The 21,123-nt window shown below is 38.5% G+C and overlaps 1 protein-coding gene across 1 annotated transcript; it reads right to left on the bottom strand.

The window, feature by feature from the left end:
* Positions 1 to 244: 244 nt before the first annotated feature.
* Positions 245 to 17,109, bottom strand: STK17B (serine/threonine kinase 17b). The gene is made up of 7 exons (XM_074145378.1): positions 16,985 to 17,109; positions 12,992 to 13,204; positions 8,303 to 8,447; positions 7,941 to 8,067; positions 6,994 to 7,042; positions 5,311 to 5,490; positions 245 to 3,862 (listed from the first exon to the last, which is right to left on the bottom strand). The coding sequence occupies exons 1-7, from the start codon at positions 17,104 to 17,106 to the stop codon at positions 3,580 to 3,582; spliced, it is 1,119 nt and encodes a 372-aa protein (XP_074001479.1). The 5' UTR covers positions 17,107 to 17,109; the 3' UTR covers positions 245 to 3,579.
* Positions 17,110 to 21,123: the final 4,014 nt, after the last annotated feature.

The raw sequence follows: 21,123 nt of genomic DNA, 5'->3' as shown, positions 1-21,123 counted from the left end.
AAAGAAATATATTTTTTACTGTGAGGATGACTGAGTGCTGGAACAGGTTGCCCAGAAAGGTGGAGTCTCCTTTCTTGGAGATACTCACAAGTCATCTGGACACGGTCCTGGCCAACCAGGTCTAGGTGGGCCTGCTTGAGCAGGGGGGTTGGACAACATGACCTCCAGGGGACAACAGGGGACAACATGACCTCAACCACTCTCTGATTCTGTGAAGAAATGAAAACACAGAAGTTTTGAAAAAAGGCAAAGTTTATTTATTTATTTTAATATAAAAAGGTCATAAACTGCATAGAAATATGACTTCAGTCATCTTAAAATGTTACTCATCACTCATTTACACTTGGTAATTCCCAGTAATATGGCAAGAAGCAAGATGGGCTAACAATTGTCTACAAAGTATGTATTTACATTCAATTGAAGTTATGCATGCACAGTAATATTTTTAAATAAATCAAACTCACTGATCCAAACAAAATCTGATTCAAGGTATATTTTAAGTTTACAAAAAGTACAAATAAAGTCTTCAAAACTTAAGTTCCTCAGATAAGACTAATTTTCATTTATTTAAATTTAAAGATAAGTTAGCTCCAAAAGTTGTAAGAAATGTAAACATCAGATACCATGATAAAAATCTTAAGGAATAACAACTTTGTCATAAAGTGCTGGCATATGCTTTCAGCTTGTTTTTCCAGATGTTAAAAATAGAATACTAATGTACAAAGCCTTTCACAAGCTTCCTAGTTGTATTTTCAGTTCAGTAATATTTTTGTAGAATTTTAAAATTAAAAATTTTATATATATTCTTTTCTACCTTTATCTGTTACAGCTTTTTGACATACTCTTCTTTATCTTAACTGAACTTCAACTTCTGAGTATGCATAAAATAGTTCGTATTTCATATTTATAATTTACCCAGTTCAAATTAGACTCCATGGTGGTGAAAAAGAAAAAAAGGTTAGATAAGACTCCAACTGGGAAAAGCCAAGGATTTTGAAAAGTTATGGTATAAGGTACCTGAAAACAATCCAACAACTGCCTCCGGCAAAGTAATTTTATAATTATATGTATTATCAATACCATTGAAAAAAGTTACATGAGAATTAATACATAGAGGAGACTCAGTGTGGTTCATTTATACCTAGACATCTGACCTTCATCCATGCTGAATATATCTGTTACTTCACATGATATTAAGTCTTGGAAAACTTGTACTTCTGTTGCCTCTGGACCCTCTACGATGAGATTACTACTGGCTGGCTGTACTCAGGCTGCCAAGGGGCTGCCAAGATGCAGACTGCACTGGAGCAACCATGAAGCAAAACACTGATTTTGAATCCACTGACTGGCTGCGCGTAGGCAACGCTACCTTTATAAGGCTGTACCCTGGCTGGGGGCAGGTGAAGTGATTCATTAGTGCAGCGAATCCTGCCCGGCCAAGGACCCTTAACCATATTTGCTTCTGTCTCCTTTAATCTCACATTTATTCTAAGGGGTAAGGCATGCAGCATAATAGGCGCTAGGTCATCATGATATTCGCATGATACTGTTTGGGTTGTTGTTCTAACCCTGATTTGTTGTATACTGATAGTAATTGCGAGTTGTGCTAATCTAGCTCTTCAATTAAAACTTTTGTTAAGATGGATAACCTCTTGGCCTAACATTTCTTATTCACAACTCAAAAATCATGACAACTAATCTAAATAAATAAATTGGGTGAAATTAAGATAGGTGAGCTGAAGCAATGAATTAAGACTTAAATTGTCTATCAGAAATGTCACCTCTCCTTTCTGAAATCTAACCAACACAATTTCCATTTTTATTGTATCGTGACTTCTTCTGACAAACGTAAGCTGAAAGAGAGTCTTCCATGCCTTACGCCTCAGTCGACTTCTCACTTGTCAACAAGAACGTCACCCAAAATAAAGACAACAATCCTGAATTCCCCCATGCATTATGGTGATACCTTATACTGAAATCTACGTAAAAAAAACAAACACCAAATTGTTCTTTCCTTGTGCAAAGAAAGAAAATAATATGACCTTCTACCACTCATTATGTTCACCTCTCAATCATATATTGTTCCCAAACCTCAATCTGCCTAACTATTGACAAGTCCACAGGCACACTTGAAAAAGATTATCAGATTGTGGTACTGTATTATAAAAAACAAACCAAATCCAAATCAAAGACGATTAAGTCTAAGCTCTGAGGAGTGGAAAATCCCAAAAGTATTTTAAAGTGCCATTTGCTCTCAAAGTACTTATAAGAGTTTTACTACATTCCCTACACAAGAAGACTTCCAGCTTCAGTGTCATGATTAGGATTTTATCTTGTCAGTATTAGTTTCAGGCTGTTATGGCATGATTGGTATTTGCTCTAAGTCAAAACTTGACACAGGCATTATTTCCTCAGAGCCTACAAAAGGAAGTGGAAGGGATATAACTTAGGAAAATAAACTCACTAAACAAATTTAAGGCTTAAAACAATTATTAGGTAGTTTGTCTTTAAATACTAACACACTGCAGTCCATTTCTCAGAGAGGGCATGAAGCTAAGTTATTATGGATAACAACTGACAGAAACATGCACTGCACTTCTATGTTAGAGGGGCATAATGAAAAGCTTTTAATTGCAGTTTCACTGGCAAAAATGCTTATTTTCGGTTTATTCAGTTATTTTAACTCTAAGGACGGGTTTTGATTTGCGTTTTTTGGTGGGTTTGGGTTTTTTTTGTTTGGTTGGTTTTGTGGGTTTTTTTGTTGGTTTTTTTTTTTTTTTTTAAGATGAGGAATAGGTCAATACAGATAGACAAAACTATCTCAGAGGTTTGATGAAAGCAAACTAATAAGTGTATGATATTTACGGCAGTACGGGACCCTCATCCTCTTCAAATGTAACTTCCTGATAAGAAGCAAAGGACCACTAATGCAAGAACTGGCAGTCTACCCGTTTTCTATTCAAGCATTCCAGAGATCCAGCACAAGAAAAACACAGAGTACGCATTATAATCCCTAAGTGAACCAGATCCATGAGGCAGAAACACTTAACTACTAACGATCCTAGAGAGAAAGCAGTTCTTCAAATGGCCCCAAGAGATGCATCATACTCCCAAAACATACCAACTTTGGCTTCCATTTAAAGCAATGAGAATAGTCACAAAGAAGCCCAGTAAAACAGCTAGATTCAGTTTCCCCGCTTAGACCAATTTCTTATTAAGGCTAGTCATAAAAATGTGCACATATTCAATCACTGTTTGGCAAAGCTTGAGTTTAAACAAACTCATTTTCAGGTTTTAATTTGTTCATTCTGGCATCATTTTTGGACTAAAACTTGAAAAGTGCAAAAATATTTAATTATATCTTCTTAAAAAAAATAATTCATTTTATTGGTGCAACAACCCCAATTTCTCAGGAGTTAAATCCATTGCCAGCAATGGATAGAAAAGGAAGCACCAGCATAAAAGAATGAAAGTGCATTTCCAGTATGCCAATGCTGCATAAATTGGCAAGCCATAATCTTATATTCGCCACTGGAATAGATTATGCTAAATTCATTTCATAAAAGTCTATATTACACATTAACATATGAAGTCTGTCATGAAGTCTTGGGGATACTGCAATGAATCATCAAAACGGAAACGTTTGGAGACTGTACTGCTGTCCTCTGGAATGTTTTCTTTGTCTTCCTTGTTGCTACAGGTACCATTACAACTGGATTTTACGCTCCGCTCTTCTGAGCATTTTGTTGTGTGTCCTGTCATCAGAGAAGAGCAACAAGTTTCTTCAGGGCTACACAAGAGTATGAACTCCTCTTGCTGCAACCACAAATGAGAAAGACAGGCCTCTGCTGTGGGTCTTTCCCTTTGAAAGAGAAAAGGGTAAAGTTACTTAAATTGATTTCAGAAATACTGCTGAGTGTTAGAAAGGTAAGATTTTCATCACAACAAGGAACAGGTATTTCTCAGCTGGTATTCATAGTCCCTCAGAATGTTTTCAACATTGTATATATATATGTGCATGTGCTTATGCTTTTGAAGACCACTGTAAATAGGGAGGCTAATGAATATTCAGTCTTTAGGTTTTCAAGGAGGGCCAAATAACATGATGTCATCAACTCTATGTGACATTTTGCAGTCTTTTACAAGATCTTGCAATTCATCAAAAACTGGTGTAAACCCTTCCAAAATGTAGTTATTTACCAGACAAGACACAAACTTGCAAAACTTCATTTGGATAACCTACTAGAGTGCTACCACAGTTTTCATCATGTTCTGCATTGTTAAGTTCATAGAATGGTTTGGGTTGGAAGGGACCTTAAAGATCATTTAGTTCCAACCCCCCCTGCCATGGGCAGGGACACCTCCCATCAGACCAGGTTGCTCAAAGCCCCATCCAGCCTGGCCTTAAACACTTCCAAGGATGGGGCATCCACAGCTTCTCTGGGCAACCTGTTCCAGTGTCTCACCACCCTCACAGTAAAGAATTTTTTCCTGATATCTAATCTAAATCTACTCTCTTTCAGTTTAAAACCGTTACCTTTTTTTGCTTGTTTGGTTTTTTTTTTTTACTGCATGTGCTGGTGCAACAGTTACAAAAAAAAATCCCAATTTAATGCAGGAAACGCAGACACAGTTAATGTCTGTAATTCTACCACTCTCAAATACTATCATCTCAAAGTTTAGCTACTTTGAAAGGCCTTGATTAAAGTCTAAACTTCCAAAGAATACAAAGTTACAGGAATGTGCCTTACAAACAACAAGAAGTTTGTACTTTTCATCAAGAACGTTTTTTTAAAAGACTGAACATGGCAAAACACTATATATTTCTGAAGAATATACATTTAGTCACAAGACTGTCAAGTTTTTATATAAAATATATTAAAGTAGAAAAATACATTATAGATAAGTCAGCAAACAAGAAAGCACTGCATCAAAAAGATTGCATTTTTTCTCTCAAAATTGTGCAATAAAATGTTAACTTATAAACAAGAACGTGACCTATCTAGAATATATTTAATTAGATTTCTTAATAATCTGTCCTCTGAATTAAAATATAAAGAAACTCAAAATACAGAACTCAAAGCACCAGCCTGGCTATACAATCCAGACAGTGAAGCAAAGATGCTTTTTATACATTATGGAAAAGCATAAACCTACACTTTTAAATAGCCGGCTGATAATACCAATGCATTGTAAAATGTCTGCCTGATCATATCAGTGGTATTAAGCTCCCAAATTAAAATTCACTTTTTCTAGGTGTTCCACAAACATAAAAGATAAGATTCTTGCCTGGAGGAGTTTGTTACTTACTCTGGATTTTTAATGAGAAGTTTTTGAATGAAGTCTTTGGCAGGCTGTGAAACTGATGAAAATGTTTCTTCAGAATAATCCACATTAACTTGAGATATATTAAGGTAAGTTTCTTGATTATCAGCTCCCACAAATGGAGATTCTTGCGTTAGCAGCATGTATGAAATTACACCTATGTTCCTGCGGTAAGAACACAACGTATAATTGTACTAGGATACTGAAACAATATACCCCCATTTTTATTGTGCTGCAGATCTAACTTCCTGATGTATACTACACTCCCAGAATTAGAAACATCATGTGATATCTCACTTTTAATGTGTTTCAAGCACGTATGCACATACACGCACAAGGAAAGCTATGTGTATAGCTCAGTGAAGGGATTTTTGAAAATTGCTTACTTTCAATATACCCCCTTTTCTTCCAATTGAGATTGTTAGAAAAAGGAAATATATCACTTTTTCATGGCCCATTCTTGGACACATGGGAATTCTGGATGATAGAACTGCAAAACAACAGACTTGCTAATTTGCATGTAAATAAAACCCCATCTTTCACTGCAATTCTGGATGAAGTATCAAAGACTGCGATTTAGTCAACTTCTCTGTAAAATCGACATTTGTGTTACAATATTCACAGAATCACAGAATATTTTTGGTTGGATGGGACCTTTGAGATAGAGTCCAACCAACAAAAAAAAAAAAAAAACCAAAAAAAGAAACCCACCACCAAAACGAAAAAAATTCTTTTAATTATTCTCTTAAAACAAAAATACTCTCTTACTGAGAAGGTTTTCCTGAAGAACATAAATGTGAGTACCACACATCACATCACGCAGGAGTCTTAGGTGGTTTCTTGATGCATAATAAAAATGTTTTTGTGATCTGATAGTTCAAACCTTAGTATACATACATTGTGGAAACATGCTGCTGGGTTTGTCATTTTGAGTAGAGCACCAATAGTTTGGTTTTGTATCTTCCCACAAAAGCAGACAAATAATAAGTGTTTAATAAACATTCACTAACAGATTTAATTACTATTATGAGTTGAGAAATTCAAAGGACTTTTAAAACTGAATTTTAATTATTTAGGTGCTTAAGAGCATATGAATATTTTATGTTTTTAAGGAAACATCCCGAAGTCTTGACACTAACATGGCTCATGAAATTAATAGGCTACAAAGGTATACTTAATAAAGTTGTGGATTAGTTTAAGGTACTTGTCTCATTTTTTGTGACTCATTCTGCAGATATTGCTCTAAAGATAAGTTAAAATACTTCTTATCATTTGTCTAATCCAATTATTTAATGATACAAAAGTGGGTAGGGAGGAGTGTCCAAGAGTAGTTAATACCTGATGCGTGTCCAAGAGTAACTAATACCTAAAGTATGCTATGCAATCATTGTTATTGTTCCCTTAGAACAAATACCTATACTCTGCATGCTCAGAAGCCACCTGCATTCCCTACTAGGTGTGCCACAGACTCGTATACAGTAATTCCTGTAAGCTCCAATTTATATCCTGAGGGCTCCTTCCCCTCCCAACTCTCCCTCTTTTGGGCAGCCCACCAACAGAGGGGATTTTTGGAAGCAGGATAAAACTGCGTTAGAATCTGGATCTGGGCTCTAGATTGTTGAGTGGTCATGTCTACCTCAATAAAATTAATTAACATATACAACCTACCACATATCTGTAGCTGTGGTAATAGGGTCGTAGTTTAAAATTTCTGGAGCTAGAGAAAGAGATAGGGAGAAGAAAAATACTTTAATAGATATATTAATCAAGTGGCCTTGAATCATGCACTACATTTCTAGCATTTTTTTGCCAAGCGCTATTATGAGACTAAACATGCGGTTTCAATAACCAAGTTTATTATTTTCAAGCCACAGGGCTTGAAAAAAGTTATTTCCATTTGATTAGACACACTGATGCTTAACTGGTTCATACTAACACGGCACTATATGGCCTAAAGTCTATTCTGTCCAAGTCCCAAGATATTTTCTAATCAGATGCATGCACTTATAAAAGATTATTCTAAGAGGTTTTCAAGTATACAGCTTTTTAAGGGGAATGCATAAAGCCTTCTGCATGTTAACACTGCAAGGCCAGATGACCAAGCCAACAGTGGCTGTTAGCATATGCTAGATAGCAAGTTATTCACTGCAGATTGAAGTGCTCTTAACGCTGATTGTAGGCAGATCATTAAGGAAAGCTTGCCCCTCAGAGAGGGCCAAGTGTTAATGGGAATCTTTCCCTTTCCGAGGAATATTTTAATCTCATTAAATCATCATACTAAACAGCATTCCTAATTCAAAGAACATTTCTTTGTGCATGCTAGTGCTGTATTTCAACTGTAATCAAAAGAATTTAACAGCCAAAATTTCTTGTTGATTTAACACAGTCTGCATCACAGTAAATACTATAGCATGAAATTAGAGGTGCACTTATTGATGTAATTTGGGATTTTTTTGGTGCAAATATCTGACTAAAAAAAGAACCGCTCAGAACACGTTGCCTTGTCGTGTTGTTCTTTTTCCAGTAATGACTGATAAGTTGATAAGCATTTTACATGAACTGCTTCTGTTTTCTCAAAACCATACATCAGAAATTGTGAAGCAATTCTTCCATACCTAGATACTCTGTTGTTCCCATGATCTGCCGCAGTTCACTAGAATTCTCAAGTTTCCGAGACATACCAAAATCGACAATTTTTACATCACCAAGAGGATTGATGCTGCTTAGCAAAATATTCTGAGGCTAGAATAGAAAAGATTTAATTTGCAATTAATAAAATATAAGCTGCAAAAGACCCCAATGTACTAAATGACATTTCAGTTTCTATTATGCAACTTATTGCTAAATTTTATTTTAAAAATATTTAATCTCTGATACATACCTTTTTCACATTTTTGTTACATACTTAACAAATGACATTATCATAACATTAAATTGAAGATAAAGTACTAAAATAAAAAGTCTACTGCAGTCTCACCTTTAAATCAAGATGAACAATGTTGTTTTCATGCAAGCAGCAAAGTCCTTCAAGTATTTGTCTTATAAGCCTTATAATCTCTCTTTCACCAATTCTGTCATCCAGATCTGGGACACACAAATCAAATATTTCTCCTCCAGCAGCACTGAAACACATTCAAGAACACTTATGTTTTAGATTTGAATTTTCAAGCTTAAGTGAGGAAAATGTTTATATATAGTACCTATTTAATATATGTTCATTTATCATATTCATATTCTCAGAGAGGCTGGGAATATTGTTATTGCTACCTTTTTTTTTTTTTTTATTAAACACACACTTACGCCAAGACACATCATCTAAGCACTTAGGAAAGGAAAAAAAAATAATGCGGTGATGCTTTTTCTTTCCTCATAGCTGGCAACAGCAGTTGCGAGTGAAACAGAACTTTGTGGCTGAAAGCCTCCTAATGCTGTGGTACCCTCAAGCATGCTTTCCTGTAAGCAACTGTGAAGGTGCCTTCAGGAAGATAAGTTCTGTCATCATTCTACAGCAGAAGCAGCCTTTCTCTTGAAGTTAGATCTAAAATGTCTTCCATTAGACCAGTTCCATAAATAATTCAAAGCAAGAAAGCCCAGCAGTATTCCTATTCTCCGAATTTGGTAGTAATTTTTTTTTATTTTTAATTTTTTTTCACGAGGTGGCTGTGGTGTAAATGTAAGAACTACAGTGCGATGAACAACTAGAGCTGCTGAAGAATATTTCTGGAGCATGAGGAAACTGCATGCTTGCCATCTAGGTCCTGCCATTCTCATGGAAGACTAAAAATCAGGTATTTCTATCAGAGAGGTACCAGGAACAAAATGTAGCATGCTGCTGCTGATTAGATATACAGTTGCCTCCTCAGTTAGTGAGCAGTATCTTCCAGAACTCTAGGAGACACAGAATGTTCAGAAATACAAGGTCTCAGCTCTGTCATTTTGGAATCTACCATTTCCACACTAACAAGAAAGATAAGATTGACAAGCTTCAAGTTTTCACACAGCTTCTCAAATACATCTTCCTGAGAAAAAGGCTGTTGTTTACTTACAGAAAACCCTACATATAATGCAGCATAAAGGAAGCGTGGAAATAACCATGTTGCATGTGGTTTTAGTTACACGTCTACACTTTGCCGCAATGTCAGCTGTTTCCTCTCATGCTGGGTTTGAAATCATTATTTGGCCTGCTCTAAATGCTTGAAGTTCCCCTCTTAAGGATAAAGAGCTACGTCTCAAAAGTACAGATCAGTAAACTTGAATTTCATCATTAGCAAAATGATAAGTCTCTTTAAAAATTAGATAATGGACAACATGGATAAACACAGCTGGAGCTATGTGAGGTGTCAGTAATGCCTCCCCTAGTTGCCTTTATGATAAAATGTAGATGAGGGGAAGAGCAGTGGATGTCAGTTACTTCAACTTTAACAAGGTTTTCAGCACTGTCTCCCACAGTATTCTTGGATACAAGTTACTATGTTATAGTCTGGATGGGTGGGCAACCAGACAGGTACAGAGCTGAACAGCTCTGCTGAGAAGGATTTGGGAGTCCTCACAGACAAGGAGCTGAATGCAGCGAAGGTGAGCAGCACTTTGGGCTGTAATAACAGAGGCACGGCCAGTCAGCTGAGGCAAGTGACTCTCCCCAGCATGCCCAACCACAGCTACGACGCAGCATCCTGGTTTTGGCTCCCCAGTTCAAGGAAGACCTTAACAAGCAAGTTCAGCACCAACTGAGAAAGCGAGTAAAAGAGCAGCAGATGACCTGTAGTATAAATAAATGTAAAATATCATTAGAAAAATAACCTAATAGAATGCTATACAGTGCCAAACTTTGAGCTGGCAGATACAGCTCAGGAAATTTTGATTGACAGTTCTTTGAAATAATTGGACCGATGCACAGAGCAGCTAAAAAAAAAAGCCAACATACATGGCTATCATCAGGCAAGTTACTGGGAACAAAGAGTAGCAAACCAATGCTCAGTATAAGATCTTAGCATGTAGTTCTGGCTTCTGTATCTTCAAGAAGCTTTTAAGATTAGTGAAGATACAGAGAAGGGCCAGCAAGAGGAAAGATGGGTTGCTTTACAAGAAGAAACCAAAGAGACACCGTCTCTTCAGTTTGGATAGAAGATTGTGGGGGCGTCTATGAATGAGGCTTACAAAAACTAAAGCTGCTTTAGAGACAAACAGAGAAACGTTATTGACCAAATACCACAATATGAGAACTAAGAGGCACCTGCTGAAACTAGCTGATTAGTTGAAAACAGATAAAAGAAAGTATTTCTTCACACAGTAGGTAATGAACATCCGGAGTTTATTACCACTGAAGCAGACTGTATCACCAGGTTCAAAAAAGGATAAAACAGATTCACAGGCTATAGGTCCCCAAACAGACACTAAAAGGAACAGCCATAGAGGTATTCTCAGTACAATACCTCTGGTTGCTGGGACAGTGCAAAGAGAATGGACAGCAGAAAGTGGACAGGCTCGTGTGTTCCTTAGCTCTTCCTAAATGGCATCTCCCTACAGCCATTGCTGGAAATGGCAGCAGATTAGACAGGCCATTGATCTGACTCTGTAGAGGCTTCCTTGGTTCTTCAATGAACAAAACTAGATAGTTTTATTCAAAACTAGATTGAAAATTAGTACAGCTGCCTGGCAAAGCTGTAAAATGAATTAATACAGCTGCCAGTTTTCTCCCTGAAAAACTGGATTCCTCCCATTACCTTTGACCCTCAGATTAGAAGAGTAACAATATCTTTTGTGAGGCTTTTGAAGAAGTATTCATGTCTTAAGGCCATTTCTGCAGAGGGAATTACTAAAGAACTAGCATCCATTTCTCTCCTTTATTTAGAAAATGTGTGCTTACACAAACTGATTCTTACTACTACATCTTCCAATGAACCCCACCAATACAATCCAACAGCAGCAAGGACCATATGTAGGAAGAAAAATACGACTAAACAGGAAATGCTTATAAAATATTTTATGAGTAAAACTAATTTCTTGCAATTCTTTTAAAGTACTGCTTCAGAGTTCTGATAATGAGAAACAAACAAACAAACAACATAATCTGTGTATTCTGCTACACAAGGACATAATTTGAAGCGTAATCAGCCCTTTGCTTATATTAATGAACTAGGAACACTTACTGCGAAACTTCTGAACACTACTACAAAGTAGACCATAAACACCAATGTAGTACAAGGGACTTGTTTCATTACAGAGTTTTAATAAGCAAGACTAAGATAGCTGACCTGAAACAGAAGCAGTAAAATCAGTGTGGCTTTTATATGAACTTGCACTTGTTCTTGATAAGAAGTTCAAAACTTGTCATCTGGACTTTGTCTTTACTTCTACATTATTTATTATTTTAGCCTTCTCAGAACAACAAATAATATGCTAGGGATCATCCAGTTGCAGGAAGAAAAGCTTTTTTTAAGATTATCTAGCTACATTCTTTGGAAAATTTGAAGGAATTTACCATGGTGTGTGCAGTCCACTATTAACAGCTCTTCAAATACTTTGTACATGAAACTTAAATCCTAGAGAATTAATTTCTGAATTAATTTCACCAACTGCATTTTTGTTCCTTACATTCCAAACAAATTTACACATACAGCAAATATGATAGATAATTCAAATTAAATTCCCAAATTAAACTTGTTTTTGAGAAGCTACAGGAACATCTGAAAAGAAATGGAAATTTTGGGGGATATAGCTCCAAAAGCCAAACAGTTTTAAAATAACAAAACCACTAAATTTAGAAGCTCAGAACGCACAAATGAATTGTGAGTTTTCAGTCACCAAAAATCATGAAGTGGTGGCTGAAGTTCACAGAACATGGACGTGCTCTGCTTCTCTGAAATCCGTGTACTTGGTATCAGGGGCTACTTTTTTGGGAGGGTATGATTTAAGATGCATCAAAGCAGTATGCACTTTCTATGGGATTCAAGAACATTCTCTCCGGTCAGCCTGCATGAAAGATTTCTTTAAGTTAAAAAAAAAAACAAAACAAAACAAAAAAAAATTTACACCTTAGAGTTTGTATTCAGGTTTTAGATTAGGTTAGCCTGACCTGAAAACCGATCAGAGCTTTTTTTACAAAAATCCAACTAGCAGAAGAAACAACCTGCTCTAACTAAACAGGAAAGTTTTAATCAAAATTACCCTCCTGAGATAGTATTTAGAGGGACAAAAAATATTTCAATTTGAGATTGAGTGAAATTGTCTATGAAACCGAGTTGTGCAGCGGGAAGAAAGGAGAATCGCTTTATTTTTTGTTAGCTTTTTGTAAAAAAATAAAATAATCTTTCAGTCCATTTTTAAACATTATGAGTAGAAAACTACTATAGTTTTTGGTATATTTTGTTTTATGCCTTATTCCATATTGTTTGACATAACTCATTAACTGTGGATGTAACAAAAACCATGTACAAACCCAAAGATTCAAATTTGCAGCAACTGACTGCATTTACATGAAAAAAAAAAAAAAGCAACCAAAAAAAGTCCCTAAGAGCTCAAAAAGTAGATCATAATGAAATGTTAGCATAACGTATATAGCACCCTCTTGTAATTCTTCTGGGTGTCCAAGCAAGTCATGCAAAAAATTAGTACATTGACAGACGTGCATCTACAAACGTGGAACATCTGATGAAGGCATACTCACTATTCCAACACTAAGATGATTTCATTTGCTGTTTCATAGACTTCATGGAGATTAACTATGCGAGGATTAGATTTCATTAATTCAAGTACAGCAACTTCATGAAGAATCTCTGCTTTGCAGTCTTGACCTCTTCTTCTTTTCTTTAGAAATTTAGCTGCATACTCTTGCCCTGTGGATTTAGCTATACATTTTCTAACCACAGCACATCTTCCTCTAGAAAATAAAAGGGAAAACATTAAGACCTAAGACATAAAAAGTATGTAAATTGCCATTAGAAATAAAAAGGCATGACAAATAATTGGAAACTTAAAAAAAAAAAAAATTATCAGGGGAATGCTATGTTGGGCCTGTTCTTACACTTTTCCCTGAACATTCACTTTCAGACACTGTAGGAGAAATGATACTACGTTAGAAGAAGCTTTGTAGAGACCCAGTACATTTCCTTTTATACAGACTAGCTAAGCATTAAATCAAAGTATCAGGTTACATGGACATTCTTACTGTAGGATCATAGAATGACTCAGGTTGGAAGGGACTTTTAGTGGTCTCTAGCAAAATATCCCACTTAAAGCAGGACCAGCTCTGAGATCCTACCAGGCTGCTCAGGGCTTTGTTCAGGTGGGTAATATTATATTAAAAAATCCTCAATGACGTTATAGCACCTGTACGATACAGCAATAAACAAAGCAAAACCCTGTGAAATGTAGACAATGACCACAGAAAATAAAGCACAGTTGTATGCTGGGGGTGTGAGGGGAGGTCTTCAGTGCAGAAAATTTTAGTCATAAAGAGAATTTCTCTCCACAAATCATGTAGTGCTGCTAAAAGAAACAGGTATCTGCAAAATGTTTAAAAACATCGTAACAGAAAGACATCCACTACTGAGCGTTCTCTTTCTCAATTGTAGTTAGACAAAGTGCACTGCTTTATTTCCTAGCCAACTGTTTAGGTATGGAAACAAAAATGTATTTTGGCAAACTAATGTTTTTAAAAGAAAACCACATACTGTAGTTAAAACATCAAGCTGACCTTTTAAAAAATTAGGGGAAAAAATGCAGTTTTTTAAGCCAAGTTATAAACTCCTGAAAAAACAAAGTTTTATAATGACAAGTTTTGCATTCCCAGAAATGCCTAGTTGCATACATGCAAAGTGTTTTCAAATGATACAAGAAACATTATTTAAAGAAAAACAACTTGAAGGGCTAAAATAAATTGTGTAAAGTTCTAAATACAGTATAAAACTGTGTACAAAGAATAAAACCTACACTTATGTCTTTGAAAACACAACGCCTTTCCACGCATGTTTTTTGTTATCACAGCATACCAAGAACGAACTTGATGGAAAAGGTCAGTATGAGCTATCTGACCTGCGCTTTTTCAACTAAATTAGCTTCTTTAGTAGAAAAGACTACATTGCCCTGCTTCTGGTGAAAAAACCCAATGCCTAAAAGGAACATCTCTAAAGAAAAAAAAAAAAAAAAAAAAAGGAATGTCTGAGGCTTTTTGGAAAAAAATCTGTATTTCAGTATTTAATCAAAAAAGGTATGTGCATCTCATGAAGAATAAATTTTCATTTGCAAATAATATGTTAAATACAGTTTGTAGAAATCTGACTAAATTAAGCATGTAAAGTTGACCTTTAATCATACTGCTATCATATATTTACAAATAAATTCAACAAAACAGCTTCTCTGTCATGATTTCTTTCAAAATCTATTAGTTGTGGGATTTCTTTGTCCTTTTTTTAAAGCGCGAAATTTAAAAGTGTAAGAGTACAAAACTCAAATGAAAAATTAATTTAAGAGGTGAAAGATATTTACAGTCTGACACATGCGCACTCTTCATTTCAGCAACTATTTGTAAGCCTGAAATGGCCAAGTCCTTTCCCAACTGTTAAACCAGCTTATTATTGCAGAGCATTTGAAGTTATTGAGCTGAGTTTTGTAACACACCAAAGTTTAAGATACTCCCCACAGCTTACATTCTCATTGTAACATCACATCACTTTGTGAACCACAAAAGTTTCTCTAAAATTAAAAAAGGAGAACTGGTTGAGTTTCATGGGAACAGCAAGATCTTCCCTGAGAGTTTTTGCACGTCTTCCTTCTACTCACTGCGGGTATAACAGCTTTGAGGGTCAGCAGTATCTCTAGATACATGATGTAAGAATTTCTACTTGTTTATACCATATTTGTAGTGTGCCAATTATCAAGACAAAATTATTAAGACAAAAAAATTGTTGTAGAGCAGTGGAATTTCCCCAGAAATACCAAAAAAAAAAATAAATTGTGAGATCTGAAGTGTTGCTCTGAAGCAAGCAAAATGGTTCCCATTCCTTGTTGCCTGCAAAGCAACTATTTAACCATCACTTTACAGCCCAGTTTTACGAGATAAAAACCGATTTCAAGTTGCTTTCATATCCCAAATTATAAACCACAGAAATGTAACTACTTCAAAAGAAGCCAAGCCTTCCGCACACGGGGGACAAAACTACCTAACCCACTTAACAGAACCTGCCTGCTTCGTGAGTCAGTGTCTTAAATACCAAAGGACCTAAAAGATAAGGATGTGGGAGGAAGAAATGGGACTTGGGAAGCTTAAGCAGAGAAGAACAAAAGAACCATTTAAGCAGTAACCTGAAGAGGAAGAAAATTGCAAGTGAAAAGAAAAGCATCTTAAATCTTTTAGGGAAGCTACAAAGAAAGGTGAATTTTACATAACTTATGAAGTGTTGTAAACATTAAAAAAATAGATACACACACTGTTAGGCCAGGAAAAGTAAAAAGTATGTTTGGAAAACATACTATGCTTCTGTTTCTTGGCATTTTGGCATTTATTTCGTTATGCCTGGTTTTGCATGTACAGAAAGTATTAAAGCCTGGTTTTTGGAATCCACACAAAATCTACACTTTTGTTTACTTTAGACATCATCTCACAGATATGTATAATCCAAAAATCCAGTATCTTAGGAATACTGGAGTTCTAGAGGATGGTGCATATAAACTGCTTCTGTAGAGCCTAGAATTCAAAACTAGAGCTGACAAAGTGGTAAGAAAAGAGGAAAGTTATGGGCTGCAAGGTGCACTTTTATAAAAAGCCTACCAGATAAAGCACATGCTAGGGAAAAAAAACCCAAACCACAAGCAGGAGAACAGTGAAGGCTAAAGAGCTTACAAAATCACACGCAGAAGAGCATCTTTGCTGACAAAACAAGTTACAGGTGCAAAGGATCGCCATGTGGCACAGCAAGGCACAACAACTATGAGACTGACCCATGCCAATTCTGTTCAAGGAGCTCGGAAACATGACCATGGCATTATGTTTGCATGGCTTTATACCCAATTCCCTGAATATTTTCAAAGTATAAATTAACCCAACGATTTCAAAAAAGCATTAGCTCAGATGTCTGAAACAGTACCATAAATACGAAGGTGGTTTTCTTTCTTTTGTTTTATTTCCTATTTTACTGTTGCAAACACGAGCAAGGGAAGCAGCCTGCAAAACTACTCTGAAACAGCAGGTTGTTAGAAACTTAGACTAACTGCTTGAGGGGGAGAGAAGAAGGTCTTTGTTTTCTGGACTTCAAAAAACTCAAAAAAACAATCAAAACAACCAACTCAAAATCCCCATTCTTTGTCTTACAGCCTTACTCAATGTCACCTCTTCTTTATTTTATGTATCTGGAATGTGATGTGTGAAATCACAGGGGAAATAGGAAAAAAGGAACACAATCCCAAATCTACATGCCTGTGATAACAGGCTAAATCTCTCTGACGTGGAAAAGGCTGGCAACTTATGTTTCACTGTATCTTTTCCTGGTCCCAGGAGAATCCCTTGGATACTGCAAAGAAGGGAGTGGGAAAGGGGAGAGGCATACTTCATTCCCCACCTATCACCATAAAAGTTTGTCAGAAAAGGTCTATCACTGCACAAAGAATTCTCTTGCAGCAGAAATCCCTCTTACTAAAATAAAATAAATAGGAATAATCTTACCTTCCTAGCTCTTTCGATTCAAGAATATAAAAATTGTGGAAATTGTCTGTCTTGATTTGTGTCTGCAGAGATGTGGCTAACAAGCCAGAAAGGCTTTTATTCTCCAACTTTCTCCTCGACATAGTCAGGAATGGGTCTCTCTCTTCTACCAGTCACCTGTTAAAGCAAAATAATTAAAAGTTTTGGAAATCCCATAATTACAGTGCAGGAAAGTATAGAAATATTAGAGTTTAGGTCTATCAGACTAGAATAGCCTGAGGTTTGTTTAGTAGTGACATGAAAACAACACATTTGATCACTGCAAAAATAAAACCTGAAAGGAAGACTAATCAAGGCGTGCTAAGAAAATTAATAGAAAGACTTTTTTTTCTTTAATAAATAATTTTAACATTTGAGATAAAGGTTGGATTTTTTTTCCCTGGAGCACGTTCATAAAATATTAGGGATAAGTTTCAGTTCTAATAAAAATGCTAGTAACTACTTAACCGTTAATAATAACTTCATATCTGGGGTTTTTTGGTTGGTTGGTTGGTTTTTTTAGCTTTCTGCAAATAAGCTTTAACTCTCCTTTGGATTCTGGGTAAGTTCCAGCAACTCCCGTAAATTTACACTTTAACTTGTATCCCTGGGGAACTTAACCAAAACTCCTTCCTGTCTGTTGTCTGCAACACAGCAGGAATAGCTGACCACAGGGAAAAAAAAGAAAAAAAATATTTCTTTTTCCCAGTGGGAAGATTCACATTTCCTATTAAACTCACTCATAGATCATCTAAGTTTCATTTTAACGCTAGATTAATTGCCAGAGAGCAACATGAATGGACAACATCCTCTTTGCAAGTTCAGATAATTTAGAACCAAATGATGTAGTAATCCCGATTAAATTACCTTAATAAACCAGTAGAACAGCACACTAGGAAGATACACCCACCTACATTATTTCTACTACTATATATATATAAAAAAAAACAACCCACACTGTAAAAATCCTGGGGTTTTGCATTCACATTTATCGGCCTGAAGCACCTCTTCAGGTGAAATGCAAAAGCAAAGCAGAAAAAGGTTACTGAAGGATAACAGAAGTTTTAATTGATGTCTTATTTTAAGTTAAAGAGTAGGTTTACATTTATTAATGAAGGAAAAAAAAATAACAAGGCAAATTACAGATCAGATACAGTTAACAAACTTATAAAAATATACGTTTAGTTTTCAAATGACAGAAATGTACTACCAGAAACTTCTGGGGGAGCACTCGAATTAATTATGACTCGAATACAATCCAGTACCCATCAAACATTGTTCCAGTTACTAGTTCTTTGAACATGGTTATTCATATTGGAACTATTTTGGATTTAAATCATGATTCAGGAAAAAAACCAAAAATAAACTACACAGTTTAAGAATATCTACAAAGTAGCATTTGATGAGCATGAAATAACTTCCTAAAAATTTTCAAGGGGTAACAATACAATCTAACATATAAGTCTTTGAATCGCCCTGTTTGTAACAAACATGCATTCTTTTTACCCCAATTATATGACACGTTATCATTTAAGAGACTGATTCAGATGTTGGAAATTTTATGACTCTTCTTAGAGCTGTACTCAATACAGTTTAACAGTTAAAGTTATCTTGTTACTGTGGTACTTCAGCACAAAAAGATTTATTTATACTAGACAGTTGACTAATTGAATAAGAGCTTACTATTATCAATTTTATTATGTAAGTTTTCATTTTATATCGCTATTCTCAAAGAGTTATTATTAAGGAGAACTTCTGTCATGTTGAATTAACTTTGTTTCTCTGGTAAGATATCACATCTCTTTTTAGCTTGGTATCATCAAAAATAGAGAAAAACATATATTCATAGCAGACAGAAACACACAAACAGGCACATAATTGATTCAGGAGAATAAAATCTAATTTCAAATGCAATTAGCTGTGAAAAAGGCACAAATTCTAATACATTAACTATTTCCAAAATTACAGGTGATGCCTGCGTTGCTTCACATGGCACCAAAAGCCCTGAGTAACAGACAGTAGAAGAAAGGATCTCCCAGAAATTTGCAAGCTTCCCATTAAAGAGACAACTTCCTACTAAACTATCTTGAACTGGGCAAAAAGTCACTTGATTTAACTGTTTCCAAGAAAAAAAAAAAAAAATCAAGTCCTTGCTCCGGGCTAGGAAGACGTTCAGCTTCAGCGGAGAAGGAGCCGGGAGGAGCAGCACCGGGTCACTCGGTGGCGAGGGGTGGCAGGCACCCAGCGCCCTGCCGGGGCCGGCGAGCCCCGCGGCCACCTCCGCTCACCGCCAGCCCGGGGAGACGGCTGTCCCCGCACGTCTCCTCACCCCGGCCGCGCTTTGAGCCTTTCGGCGATGACCTGTCCCACTCCGCAGCCAGCGTTAGATGCGCAGGAGCGACTGCCAGGCGGAGATAAGCGCTCGCCGTCAGCCCAGGCTCCCTTTTCCGAGAGAACGAGGAGGGGCAGCGGCGGATCCGCATCCCGCACGCTCGTCCCCTCCCTCCACACCCGGGCCGGCCTTTCCCCCGCGACCGAGCTCCCGGCCGGAGAGAACTGAAGGATACGAAGCACTCCCTTCGCCTCCGCGCTCCCCGTGCTACCGCAAAGAGCGCCGGCGGGGGCTGCCCGCTCCCGAGTGCGCTGAAACCCAGCCGGGAAGGGCCGCCAGCATCAGGGCGGGACCCGGCCCAGGACGTCTACGGCACCCCCGCGCCTCGGGGTGCTGCCGCCAGCGCTCCCCGGAGCGGGGAGACGCACACCGGCGAGCTCCGACAACCGGCCGGGGGAGGCAGTAGGACGCTCCCACCGCCCACCTAGAGCCCCACCAGATCCGCCCGCCCGCCCTCACCCGCGGCAGCCGAGACCGAGGGCTGCAGCCCCAGGCTCAGGCAGGCTCACCTCTCTCCGCCAGGCTCCCAGGAAGCCCCTCACGGGCCAACGGTCGCCGCAACAGGCCGCACGCGGCGCAGGCCCGCCCGCACACCCGCCAACCGCCGCGCCCGCACAGCCGGGGTTTGAAAAGTGCAGCCCGGTAGATGTGGCCGCCCCGGCGGCGTCCGCCCGGCCCCGCCCACTTCGGCGGCAAAGAGCCAATCCGCGCCCAGAGGGGCGAGCCCTCTGCCCGGCGATTGGTGGGGCTCCCTCCTACCGGGCAGCGCCCCCGCCCGGCTGCTTTCGCCCCTCGAAGGCTGCCGGGGTGGCGGCGGGGCAGCTGCCGGCGGCGGCTGAAGGGTCCGGGGGCGGCAGGTGCCGTCTGCCCGAGCCGCTGCCTCGCCCAGCTCCTTTGTGCGAGCTGAGGGGGCGCCACCGACGCGGCCGGGACGCGCTCTTCCTCCTCCCGCTGTGCCGGGAACCGCGGCCTTGCCCGGCCCAGCTGAGGCGGACCGACCGCCTCCCCCCCGCCCGGGGTGCTGGGCCCGGCGGGGAGGGCGGGCCGGTTGTTTGGGAGCCGGTGGAGGGAAACGGGAGCCGGGGCAGCTGCAGAAGAGCCATTTTGTTTCTCCACCTCCCGGAGCACAAGGGCGAGGGGAGCCGCCGGTTTGGGCGAGATGCGGCGATAGCATCTCCTCGTCAAAGGGCTCGTCAAAGTTCCCATTTAATCTAAACAGCGTAATGAGGCTATCGGTGTGTCTGCTGCATCCAGGAGTGCCAGAACAAAGGGGAAAGGTTGAGGCTCTGGGGTGGCGCAAGGTGCAGGAGAAGCCATGGTGTAAAGGTCGGCTGCGCAAAGCCAGCCCTGGCCGCGCCGCCGGGGCCCGGGGGGACGCACAAGGCCTGCAGCGTTTTATTTCTTTTTTTTCTGGTCCAGCATAGCTGGGGATCTGACAAAGAAACCCACAACCACAAAACTCGCGTGTGCTTACCAGCAGCGACTGCACACGGCCGTGCTTTTTGTGTTATGACGCAGCTTGCAGAGTCTCGGGCAACCGCAACACTGGCTAGATCCAGTTAAAAATAGAAATTGGTACACCAGTTCCCACTGACATTTGCATATGCATGTTCAAACGGGAACAGAACCTAATTTTTAGTACTTTTATACAAGTACACAGCTCACACAGGGCCTGTTTGATGATCTCTTTTTTTTTTTTTTTATGCACATAAATGGCAACTGGGTCTTT

This window comes from Numenius arquata, chromosome 3 (genome assembly GCF_964106895.1).
Source record: "Numenius arquata chromosome 3, bNumArq3.hap1.1, whole genome shotgun sequence".
Classification (NCBI taxonomy): domain Eukaryota; kingdom Metazoa; phylum Chordata; class Aves; order Charadriiformes; family Scolopacidae; genus Numenius; species Numenius arquata.
This window is presented reverse-complemented; position numbering and strand designations above follow the sequence as displayed.